The 12,743-nt window shown below is 47.9% G+C and overlaps 1 protein-coding gene across 2 annotated transcripts; it reads left to right on the top strand.

Moving 5' to 3' along the window:
• The first annotated feature begins 5 nt into the window (after positions 1 to 5).
• Positions 6 to 12,709, top strand: GLYCTK (glycerate kinase). Of its 2 annotated transcripts, XM_065749318.1 has the most exons (8): positions 6 to 103; positions 584 to 750; positions 5,680 to 5,791; positions 6,678 to 6,867; positions 7,857 to 8,192; positions 8,426 to 8,577; positions 10,087 to 10,262; positions 10,879 to 12,709. In XM_065749318.1, the coding sequence occupies exons 4-8, from the start codon at positions 6,731 to 6,733 to the stop codon at positions 11,776 to 11,778; spliced, it is 1,701 nt and encodes a 566-aa protein (XP_065605390.1). In that variant the 5' UTR covers positions 6 to 103; positions 584 to 750; positions 5,680 to 5,791; positions 6,678 to 6,730; the 3' UTR covers positions 11,779 to 12,709. The 2 variants fall into 2 exon arrangements, with proteins under 2 accessions (XP_065605390.1, XP_065605391.1); XM_065749319.1 differs by lacking the exon at positions 5,680 to 5,791.
• Positions 12,710 to 12,743: the final 34 nt, after the last annotated feature.

Below are 12,743 nucleotides of genomic sequence, written 5' to 3'. Positions count from 1 at the left end.
GGGCCTTCGAGGGGTCTGCACCGTTACGAGGGCTGGAGCATTGTGGTCTTACAGCACTGACAACACTTAAAGAACTTCCAACAAAGATATCTTGGCTCTTGAGGTAGGTGCAGACACCTCGGGACTGTGCTTTTACCCAGCGCAAATATCGCTGTCGAGTTCTGCCTTCATGTTTCTATTTTTCCTATATGCTGAGGTATTATAATAGTGGTGAGAATCTCCCACCACTGTGATGATTTCCAGCACCCTGGTGGGTGAATTTTAAGAGAAAAAAACAGAAATCTTTTGTTATCTCGGTCTCGGAGAAACTTTAAAGAAACAAAACACCAATAAAAAGCAAAAGCCGAAGTTGCCTTTGTAAACGTTAATTGCATTTTCCCTTGTCCGGCTCCACAAGTTTGCGTAGGAATAATATTGCCCTCTGGTGGTCAAACAGCCATAAGCCTGGGAAGTTGACAGGTCTTTTTGTATGTCGTTCAAATACATAATTATTTTAGCTGTGTACAGCTTTTAGTCAGTTAAACAACAGACTTTTTTGAGATGTCTCCTTTTACTGCTTGTTTACTACCGCTCACCCTTGCAGGTTTTGGCACCTAGCTTGATGTACCCTTTGCTATTGCAATGTCAGAACGATTCACCAAGTTTTTGTTATGAGATGGATGCAAGATTTTAACACCAGTGCCTCAGGAACCTCCACAGAAAGTGCTTCCACTGCTTCAGAGGATCTCAGGTTCAGCTGCTCCATTGCAGGTCAGTTCAAAAACTACCATCAATTTTCACATAATAAAAGAGAAGTTCAGAACAGCATGCCTCTTGCACACTGTATGTTGCATCAAAGCTTGGATTATCTCATCTGGGCCCAGAAGGTGACTTGCCAATACCATCATAAGACAATTTACTTCAAAGCATCTATGATGCCTAGCCAAGTTTTAGAGTATTACACTGTGGGTTTTTGATCTGATATTTTGTCACTCCCTTTTTACTCTTTTTTCTGCCTTTCTCCCCAGTCATTGGAACTTAGTTTGTTGGTTTATACCAAGCTGGAGTATATCTGGTAGGATAATTGGATCTCCTAGCGAAGTGTCACGTTAGTTTGGAATTATAGATGATGCCCCTGCAAAACTAGTTAATAGAAAGAAGGTTTATTTGCTGTTTGAGTAATATTGATCAAATGCAGTCCTTCTACCTATATATTTCTTTATTAGGCACCACTGTAACTTGCACAATACAAACAGGCCTTGCATGAGCTTGGATGAGTGCATGTGAATTTCCAAGAAGTGTTTCTGGAAAGAACACCACTCAGGTGAATAGATTTTCCTTGGACTCTTCTGGGAGTAATGATTCTGTGTAGGTCACTATGAGCTAGCTATGACTGAAGGCTTGTGTAAAGGCATTGCTTTTTGGGCTCTTGAAACTAAACGTGGTGCCTTGGAATCCTTGCTTGTACAACACGTGACCTCAGAAGTGTTGGGGGGAGGGAACCTCATTGTCTCATCCTAGCACAAGGCCCATAGCTCCTCTGGCTGGCCTGATCCAGTGCTGTGCTGTCCTCCCTATAAATAACTTTTTGCTCCTGTCTGATGTGAACATCTAAAGCTGCAAATTGTGGCCATTTTATACATTCTGCCACTACCGAGATCTTGTATCTGTTGTCTTCATTAACTGCCCTTCAATTATTTGTCGCTACAAACAGGTTGCTTCTAAGTTGGTTGTACCAGTTGGTTCTCAGCCTGCCCTGGTGCAGGTATGTATCTTGTCCCAGCAGCAAAACTTCACACTTCTTGCTGAGTTCATTACAGTGCCTCTGAAAGGTGACTCCACCATACAGTATGTTAGCACCTCCTCCAGGTTAGTGTTAGTGGAATATAGAATTAATTAAAAATACTAAGTAGTCAATGTCCTCAGATCACCAAGGAAGTTGTGGGGTGAAATAAACCCTGATTGCAACTCAGGACTTCCTTGTTCATTACCAGCTGTCATCTGGACACAGAGCCACTGATGTCTGCACTGTGTGAGCAGTGGTCAAGCTGCTTTGCAACCAGCAGAGCAGTACATTTACCCAGCCAGAACTTCTTCAGCTTGCTAATGAGAGCAGTGTCACTGAAGTCAAGGTAGATCACGTGTGCTGCTTTCTGCTTTCTCCATAGCCTATCATCTCAGCCTATAGGGCAGGCATAATTGTCATCCTGTGACTGATTAATATTCCTGCCTTTTTCTCTTTGTGTTATTTTCAACTAAGGAGCTCTTTTTTTCTTTTCCTATTCCAAAGAGCATGCCCTTGTATTTTGCAGTACTGAATTTGAGTCCTTTCTATTATTTGAGTCCTCTAGGCTGGCAACTTTTCATCTTCTCTAGAATACTGTGATCCTTCCCCATATTCTAAATTACTCTCAACTTTGATTGTGAGTTGACTCAGAATAGGGAGTTTGAGAAATTACAGCATGAAAGGAAGTAGATTTGGCGTGGACTTGGCTTCAGGGTAGTACTGTTCTGCATTTAGCTACAGAAGGATTCTTAGTGAAAAATTTGTCCTACAATCCCCAGTGCAAGGAAAAATCATTTCCAAAAGGTATATAGGGAGTGAAGGGAGTGTGACCTAGAAAAACTAGTAAGATGCATATGTCAAACACAGTTAATTTTTTTTACTAATGATACTGATCTATATATATAAAATGCTGAACAGAACACTTATCTTCTCTGTGTTCAGCCTTAGGCTACGTTCCTCATCAAAGGCAGAGAGACCCTGTTGACATTTTCCTGATGAGTAAATCAGTTATGAGAGCAACATATTTCTTTTCTAAGAAACATTTGGAAAGCCATCTATTAGAAATTAGGACTCCTGTGTTTTCCAGAGCTCAGCATATTCTTGAAACAAAGGTGCTCGGACTCATTCCTGCTTTTCCTGCCCTGCCTAGTAAACCTTGTACAGCTTTCTGGTCTCCTCATGCTTCTTCTGTCCATCACCTTTCTCTTTCTCAGCAACTGCTGCAGGAGCACTGTGGTGAGCAAAGACAGAAGGACCCCTCACCCTGTTCCTGAACGTTTGCTTGTGTCCTGGGCTCTTTGTAGCAGAGCAGTGCCCAGCTGGTCCGTCCTAGCTGCAGATATTTTCTCTTTTACAAAATATGACTGAGGCAGTGTGGTAATTATATGTAAATCCACATGCAGATTAGCAACATAATCAAATTCTGAAATTTTCATTTAAAGAGATTAGTCTTGAAAAATCCCCCATCTAATCCTTCCCAAGTAGTCACTTGGAACAAAACTTTACTGCTTTGTTTTCTTCCTGGTCTCAGTGCATCTCCTACAAAATTTTCTTGTGATGCTTTTGGGACCACCTGGAACACGGAGTTTGAATCTGAGCAGGGCTCAGCAGGCAAATTAAATTTGATCTATCAAATGATAGAAGAGATATGTCAGTAAGTGGGAACATGGGAGTTGGATGCAGTAAAATCACTGCGGTGCTGTACTTCATAGGTGAATTCCCACATGAAAAATGGAAGCGGTAAGCCTCGGTGAGTAACAGTAATTTACCTACCAAGAGGACAGAGGAACGCTGTGTAGAAAGTAGAAGGAATAGCAAGAGACACTTAAAACTTGCTGTATCTGGTAGTTTACTGCTGTAACAAAGGTGTAATCGGTCTTTTACAGCTTGAACTCAGAATTGTTCTCCCAAGGACTGGGGTTTGATCCCTCAGGGATTCTGGAGTCCTGTACACTCTATGCTGTGGGCCAGCCACCAATCATTGCCATACTGAGAGCAAACTATAGAAGTCCTGATGCATTAGAAATAAACTGCCTTAGAACCCTGAAGATCTCAATTAAGTTTGAGGTCCCAGAGCATCCTCAGACCTTGCACCACCTGAAACACTGGGACTGTGTGGCTGAATCAATCTCCAGTAAACCCAGTTGCCCCAACCTTAAGAAAACCACAAGTCTGTGATCCAGAACCCTCAAACAAACCTCAAACTATAGTGCCCAGAATAACTCAGCTCTGCTCATTGATGGGAAACTAGCCCATAGAAGGGAATATTTTTCCACTTTCCAAATATCTGCCATGGAGTGAGGCAGAGGCACTGCCTAGGCACAGACAGCTCGTCTGTGTGCGTTCCCTCCCCAGTGTGACTCCAGGCTTATGGCTCAGACTGTTCCCTCCTGTGTCTATGCTTTTGGTCTCTTGCCACCATCCAATTTACCTGGCAGCTTGCCACATGCCTGCCCTGGTGCTGGATTGTTTCTGTCTCCTTCTGACATTGGCTCCTTGCCTGCAGAATTGCTTTAATTAAAAAGTTAATGAAAGGTAGTGCAAATGAGTGTTTTGCCTGTGTTTTTATCACAGTCCAGCTCCTGTCCCTCCCTTTTTCCCAGAGAAGGTGAAAATGAAGTGCTGGGGTTTTGCTGCTTTTTGTAGTGAGAGTTAGCAGTGGAAGTTTCTGCTGACTTAGGAGGAGCCCTGTGAAGAAGGAAATTATACTGGTAATGCATGCAAACAAGTATGTAGATGGTGAATGTTATTCACCAACGAAAGCTGAGGAAGTTTTTACTGAAAGGGGATTAATCTAAGCTCCTTACAGTCCTCCTGCTCTCTTGCTAATGGGTGATTCTCAGCATCATTTTCCTCCTAAGATTAGTGTGAACTTTATGGAAAACTTTCTGAAAGAGTATTCCCCAGCTCCCAGCTGTCCTAAGCAGGGACTAAGGGAAGGTGAAAAACCACTGCCTCACACCTATGGTGTGTGACCTCAGAGAAGAGGGCTTGTTCATCCCTATGTGATTTCCCTGAGAAAGTGGGAAATGACGATTAGTATGTGAAGCAATGGGAATTGCTTCATAAGCCCCTGCTCCCACCCTGGATTCCTCCCAGAAAGCAAGGAGGAGAGGAGAATGCAGTGGTGTGAGGGTGGTATTTTCCCATGTGTGAGATGTAGCAGCTTGCTGGAAGTCTCATCATTTCTATACTCTCCATCCATGGAGGCAGTCTGAGAGCTGCTATTTGGGTTATCTTTCCTTTCTGTGCACTTCCTCCCTGGTTGTGGGGTGTTCAATTTTCTTAAAAATTTTTAAAAGTTTTTTAAAGCCCTGGTAAAATGAGTACTTATTTGTGTGTGTGTGTGTGTTTTAATATCTACAGTGAATTTCTCAGCATGATTTATAGCTGTTCCTTGTTGACATTTAGTACCCAGTGCCTGAGATGTATAAATTACATAAAAATGGATTTGTGACATCGTTAGCAGCACACCCATTTCGGGGAGCCTCCAGTAAGCCTGTGTGCCTAATCAGAAATGACAGGGAGCAGAGTTACACATGGAGACCTCCAAAGCTGACGCGTCTGTGCTGAATGCAGCTCTCTGTTGTGTTGGTGTACAGTTGGATAACCTCTGGATGCAGTGAGAGTTGCCATGGGTTTGCTCTCCATTTACACCTGTGCACTGAGGTCAGTGTAAGGGCTGCTGTGCAGACAGTATGCCTTAAAGTCTTCCAAAGCAAAGGAAAAAAGCACATGTGCTAATTTCAACAGACTTTGGATTGAGTCTTTGTGGTTAAATTACAGCCTGAGTTCAGAGTACAGAAAACAGATGACATGCCTGCTATTGTAGTGAAACGCTTTCAAGACCAGAGCAAGCATTAGCAGTGTGTACACAAGTGCTAGATGAATTAGGCTGGCATTTATTTTTTCAGCTCCACCAGGAGAGGATTGCTTTTAAATGACTTGTGCCTGCTGTGTCATGTCTGGAGCTGGAGCTGAGTGGAGCTGCTGGGAGGCCACATGTGACAGGCTCTGCAGTTGCAGGTCTGATTTTGCTCAGTTCCCCTGGACTTCAGGGTCAACCATGCACAGAAACATCAAGGCAGAGCCTATTAAAAGCTTTAGGGCTTCATTTTCTTAAACTCACTGTCTTAGTTTGAGCTGAGACAGGGTTATTTACTTCAGAGTGCCTGGTATGATGCTGTGTTTTAGTTCTAGGTGAAAAGCAGTGTTGATAACATACCAGTGTTTATTGTTAGCGCTGAGCAGTGTTGTGCAGAGCTGAGGCCATTACATTTTTTCAGTGGAGAGCTGGGAAGGGACAGAAATAGGGCAGCTGACTTCAACTGGCAAAGCGATATTCCGTACCACGTGACATCACATGAAAGGAGAGTTTTGAAGGGAGTGGGAGTTCATCTGGCTCTTCCCCTCACCAAGGCAGCTAGCTGGGCATGGAGCAGTGAGTGGTGAACAATTGCTTATTGTATACATTCATATATATATTTGTATATTCAGTCTCAGCTCCTAAGAGGTGTATGTCTCACTTCACTGGCACAGTTATTCAAGTCCTCACTGTAGGAAGGCTGAGGCTCAGTGGTTTAAACTGCTTACAGCCCCAGCTGCCATGAGATTTAGGAACTTGTTAACAAAGTGGTCAGGAACTCTTGTTCTTATCTCATTCTCATCTCAAGATTGAAAGAATTGTCCTAAAGGGAATTCAAATACATAACTTATCTGCCCTGGGTTTTGCCTTTAAAGCTCTTAAGTGTTGAATCTTTTTTCATCCAGCGAACCAGTGATCACCACTTGGTTTTGTCTGCAGGCCCTTTTTTTCCAATGATATCCAGTGTGTGCCCAAGTTTCGCTGCCTGAGATGGTGCTTGTATGGAAGCTTACACAGAGCCTTTCAGTCTGTCCCTTGTCTTTGCAGGAAAATAAGGCAGATTTAGACCCAGAGGAACTGTTGGAAAGCTTGTTGGCTTAATGATTAACACCTTGCAATGCTGTGGGAGCATTAGGACAAAGAGAACTCTGGACTTGTGTGTTCTCTCAGAAGAGGAGGCAGAAGCTGGCCTTGCCCTGAAACGCATCTATTCAGTAGAGAGAGAATTAACTGGCAGGTAATTTGAATGTTTCTACAATTAAGAATATTGCCAGGGCTGCCTCAGCCTCCTGGCACCCTACCTTAATTGCCTGCTCACAATTGCCATGAGCAGGAGAGATGCAGATCACAGGGGTCCTTGGTTCTGAGAAACCAGCAATGAGCTCTGTGCCAGCTAATGGAGGGCAGGAGTGCTGGGAGGGCATCAACAGTGCGTGCTCGCCTCTGTACTGTCTGGGTGAGTGTCTGCCCTTGAGCAGCTGAGATTCTGCAGTCCATGCTCATATCTGTTGCATGTAATTCTAATAGTAGACAGTAACTCAGATGTGCTTTCACAGACCCAGCTGGGGACTTTGCCTGGATCTGAAGTCCTGTTTGGGCTCTAAACATTATTTGAATGGATAATGAAAGAACTGAAAAATAAAGGAGAATGAAGCTGCGTGTTAACTTGCTTTTCGATGGGGAAACCTCATTCCTGGTCTTTCTGCAGCTACCAGCAGCAAGGGTTCAGGCTGCTAACAAGCCTCTTGTTTTTCCAAAGTCTGTGCCTGATGTTGCAGGGGAGCACGGGGCACTGCATGACCAGAGAATGAGCTCAGCATTTGGCTCGTGTGTGGAAGAGAGTTCATGTAGCGAAAAGCTGTTCCACCCGGCCGCCCTGCTCTCCCCAGGACAGAGAGCAGCTTGCATGGTTTGGAAGGGTGTCAAATGCTGAGCAAATTGAAATGATGGCTTGCCAGTGGCAAATGTACAGTGATGGAAAAGCTGGTTGGCAGGGCTCACCTTCCCTGCAGGAGGTGATGGGATTGCAGGGGAACCAAAGGCTGACAGGTAGTTTGAATGTGACACTGCACTTCTTTCTCTACTGCCTGGGGAGCAGTGGGAAAATGCAGCCAATATGGCACGTTACTGCAGAGAAAACAGGAGCTAGTGCTCCATGGTTTGTAGTTTCGCCTCCTCGTTTTCCGTGCCTCTTTTGCTAATGAAAACAGTTGCTTTCACTTGCAGGTCGGGGGGTTTTGGTTGCCTGAGGACTCACCAGTGTCGCCCTGGCACCATGTCCCTCCGTGAGCATGCTCTGTCCCTCTTCCGAAGCGCTGTGGGCACCGTCCGGCCTGCCCCAATGCTGAAGAGGGCACTGAAGCTCCAGGGAGGGGGATGCCCTCAGCTGCTGGTGAACAGCCGAGCCTTCCTGTTGAAGAGGGACCTGTACTTGGTGGGTTTTGGCAAAGCTGTGCTGGGGATGGCAGCAGCAGCAGAGGAGATCCTGGGAGACCACCTCATTCGGGGGATCATCAGTGTGCCACTAGGCATCCAGGAGAGCCTGCAGCAAGCAGGAATGCAGTAAGAGAGCCCACACCTGTCCAGTTTGAGTGGGAGTCAACTACCAGATTTGTCCTCTGTGGGATGTTGCTGTGAACACCCTCAGACTTTTCAGCTGCCCTCATTCTGGTGCCCCCCATGTCCACTTTCCATTCCCCTCTGCTGCACCAGGCGTGTTTCTCTGCTGTTTGACAGCCTGGCTACCTGTACAAGTGCTCGTGCCAATGGTGTGATTGCGTTTCCTTCCCCTGCAGGGAGATGCTGCTGAAGCCACACAGTAGAATCCAGGTCTTTGAAGGTGCCAGGAACAACCTCCCTGACTCAGAGGCTCTTAAGGGAGCAAATGCCATTCGGGAGCTGGTTGTGGGCCTGTCAGCAGATGACCTGCTCCTCGTGCTCATCTCAGGTGGGGATGCCAGGGAATAGGCTCTGCTGAGGGCCCCTGCTGCTGCTGCAGCCCTTCCAGTTTCTTGGCCACATGTAGCTGTGCACAACCCTCCTTAGAGCTTTGCTATTACTGTGGGCAGTGGAAATGATGCCCCAGCCTCTGACACAGGGAGCTACACGCCTTGAGGGGTCAGCCCTGACCACATCCAGGCAAACACCCCCAGGCCCTGAGTGTTGGGTCAGAATGTTCCCAGGCCAGGGGCTGTATAGAGAAAGAAGTGGATATTGTTCATCAGAGGGATGCAGTGACATTGCCACGGGTCAAGTTCAGCTGGGTGATTCAGGGCAAAACCAAGCAGGGGCTTGGAGGAGCTCTGCTGAAACCACTTGGTCTCTGCTTGGTGATTGTCATTGTTTCCACTGTGGTTGCTGGAGCGTGATATGCAGAGAGCACATAGCTGTTAGGCAAACACCCAAGTGGCTGACATCTAGCTGTTCTCGCTAGGGATTCCCCTGGGTGTCCTCCTGTCCTTTGGCTGCTGGTGTCTCCAGGAGACTCCTCAGCCCATCAGGACCTACCTGAGGCTGCAGCTCCCGGTGCACGTGTGCTCCCACACAGCAGTCAGTCCCCACCTGCTCCTGCCTCTCAGCTCCAATCCTGGCTATTGACTGAAACCTGGGCATTTGCATTTGTTTTTCTTGCTCATCATGTTTTATTGATGCTGATTTATCCCAAGCCTCTGAGCAGATTTTGCCTTTTGACGGTAGTTTTCAGCTGTACTTTTGTGCATGTTCAGTCTCTACTCATGTTTTTCCCCTTTCTATTCTGTATTTTCCTCCCATTTCACTTTTCCATTCTAATCTTTTTTTTTTTTTGCCTTTTGTATGTTTGCAATGCCCACTTGTGTCAGTTGCCCTGATGAGATTTTCATTGATAAAACTGTCACCCTGGGTGAGCTTTGTCCTATGTTATTTTGTTCCTTTTTTTTCCCTCCCAGACCTAGATGTGTGCAGTTAGGGGGGTAGTTTTCTATCTTAGTGCAGCCATAGCTTTTTTTTTCTTTTCAATGTGCTGTGTTGAATAAATGGAGCCAGCAAAGCCTACAGCATCTCCATCTACTCAGTGCTTCGTGCTCTGTGAGTCCTGAAGTGTGTTACTGCTTACCTATCCAGGGAGCCCTTGAAATTGGGTGTGGGAAGACACTAGTAGCCTGATATAGTGGGGATAGGGATTTCTGGCCCTTCTCTGCATTCCTCACCACACTGCAGATGTGTGGTGCCCTGGTCCAGTGAGGTTTATGCTGCCTGTGTGAAGTGTAGCTCACTGCGGACAGTGCAGGGCTGCCATCATTAAAGCCTGTTGCTGAAGGAGACTTCATTTGCCGTTGCCCTGGCCAGCTCTGCCTTCCCTCTACAGACAGCTGAGGGAAGGGGAAAGGCTACTCCTGCTCAGCTATTGAACAGCCCAACTTTATTCCCGTCCCACTGTAACGTGCACTCAGTTCCTACCGTCTCTTCTGCATCCTAGGGGGTGGATCAGCCCTGCTGCCTGCGCCCATCCCTCCCATTCTCCTGGAGGAGAAGGAGCAGCTCACAAAGGTGCTGGCTTCCCGAGGAGCTGCCATACAGGAGCTGAACACCGTTCGGAAGATGCTGTCTTTGCTGAAGGGCGGAGGGCTGGCCCGCCTTGCGTATCCCGCACAGGTAACCATAGGAAACCCCTCCTTGCACAGAGGTCTGCCTCCTAAGCAGTGGTTTAAACAACTGACTGAAGTGCTGAGGCTTTTTTGTTTTTTTCAATGAGCGAACAACATTTGTGTGCTATTTCATGTTTGTGACTTCACTGGGGACCCAGACTGTCAGGGAGAGAGGGGTAGAGGAAGGGAATTCAGACCTGGCCATCCAATTGCAACACTCAGCAGACCCCTGCCCTCATCTAGTAGGAGTTTCCATCATGCTGGTCCATGGCTCTGCTCAATCCCACTGTGCTTTCAGAAACTTAGCTCACCCAGGGGCCGTTCTCTCACTGGCACATGGGCTGAACCCACGCTGGGTTATGCGCCCAAGTGCAGTGACATCAGTTATGTCTTCCTCTGTGACAGCCCAGCATCAAAGGGCACTGTCAGTCTGTGGGTTCCAAAAGAACAAGGTGGCTCTCACAGTACCTTAAAATGAAAATGGCCCAGGATCTGCCCCTGTTTCCAACTGCTCTGAGATGGGGGTAGCACAAGTGTAACTCAGGGCAGTGTGTACGCCAGCACTGCTGTGCAGTCAGCCGTCCCTGCCTCCCTCAGTAATGCACTGGCATTGCTCCTGGCAGGTGGTGAGCCTCATCCTTTCCGATGTGATTGGTGACCCTCTGGACATCATAGCGAGTGGGCCCACTGCTGCCAGCTCCCACAGCGTCCAAGACTGCCTTCAGATACTGACCAAATACAACCTGCTGCACAGTCTGCCCAGGTCCGTGGAAACGGTCCTGTCCAGCTCTCCCACCAAGCCCACTGCTGCAGAACACTACTCCCATGTTTGCAACGTCATCATTGGGTCAAACACGCTGGCTTTGGCCGAGGCCAAGCGCCAAGCAGAGGGCCTGGGCTATGCCACCCTGATTCTCAGTGCAGCTGTCTGTGGGGACGTTGGCTGTGTTGCTGAGCTGTACTGCCAGCTGATCCGCTTGCTCTGCCTGCGCTTGGCTGGCCTTGTGGAGGGAGCTCAGGGGACCGAGGTGAGGGGGAATCTCCTGCAGCTGGCAGCAGAATTAGACATCCCGGGCTTGAACATGGCTGAGTTTCTGCGGACCCTGCAGGGATTGGAGCCTCAAAAACCAGTCTGCATCCTGGCTGGAGGAGAAACTACGGTTCAGCTTCAAGGAACCGGGAAGGGAGGGAGAAACCAAGAGCTGGCTCTGCGCGTGGGGCTGGGGCTGCACAGGGCACGGCGTGTTGAGGCCAGCAGCCTGGGCAGCTGTGATGTCATCTTCCTGAGCGGGGGAACAGACGGGCAGGACGGGCCTACAGAGGCAGCAGGGGCTTTCTGCAGCCCGGAGCTGGTGGCTGAGGCTCTGCAGGAAGGCCTCGATGCGGAGACCTTTCTCAGCAACAATGACTCCTATGCCTTCTTCAGCCGCTTCCAGCGTGGGCATCACCTCCTGGTGACTGGCTTGACAGGCACCAACGTCATGGACGTCCAGCTTATTTTAATTAGAGCCACGGACAGATGATGAGAGCTCCCTCTGCAGATATTCAGATGCATTTAATTAGGAGCAGGGGTAAATAAGGCCATAAACATTGCAGATGAAATGACTTAAATTAGGGCTAGCTGTCAAGGGTGCTAATATCTTTGACAGAAAGAGTCTACTAATTAGGAAAAGCAAATCCACAGTAAAAGTGTCAGGAACACTCAAGTTCTTGTAATTGGGATCAGAGGAAGGTAAGCAGTCATACTGTGGACGTGGATGTTGCACTTAGCACTTCTGCAGAGAGCCAGCACCGCTGTGACAGCCTCAGCTGTGGGTGGCGTGGGACAGCAGCTGGGGACAACTTCCAGTGCAGTGTGGGAGCCCTCTCTGATCCCAGGAGAGCCCCTGTGCCGGCGGGTCTGTGTGTTGTGAGCTTTCCTGGTGTTGTTTCCCAACTGGTCAGAAAACAGTCGTGCATCCAGCCTGAGCCACTGACCTTTCTTCTGTGCAGAGGCAGAAGTCACTGTCACTCTGATTAACTGCTAATTCTGCAGAACAAAAGGCGAAGAAGTCGTCACACTCAGTTCTCCTGACCCATGCTGCTGAACTGATCAGAGGGCAAAGCAGCCAGAGCCTTGCTTTGACAGGGAGCTGCTCCCCCACCCCCTGAAAGCACCGTGGTGATGCTGGCTTCACTGATGACTATGGAAGAGCAGAGAGGAGCTGGGTTCCCCAGGACGTGGGGCTGAATCTTAGACAGCTCTGCCTGTAGGGGCAGGCCCATGATGGCCAGCTGCCTGTTCAGAGGACTTCAGCTCAGCAGCGGTGTGACCAACATTCAACTCCCTTGAAAACCCTGCCTGTTTGTCACAGAGCCTGAGTGGGAGCTGAGCTCCTTTGAAAATCCAGCCCTAACTGAATGGCACACACTTGACTCAGACAGATGAGCCTGCTCCGTGTGGCTCGTCTCATCTCGTGGCACAGACACGCTGTCCTGCCAGCGCGGT

The sequence above is a fragment of the Cyrtonyx montezumae genome, unplaced genomic scaffold, assembly GCF_038088225.1.
Source record: "Cyrtonyx montezumae isolate F1298 unplaced genomic scaffold, pur_monq_1.0 scaffold_6, whole genome shotgun sequence".
Classification (NCBI taxonomy): domain Eukaryota; kingdom Metazoa; phylum Chordata; class Aves; order Galliformes; family Odontophoridae; genus Cyrtonyx; species Cyrtonyx montezumae.
This window is presented reverse-complemented; position numbering and strand designations above follow the sequence as displayed.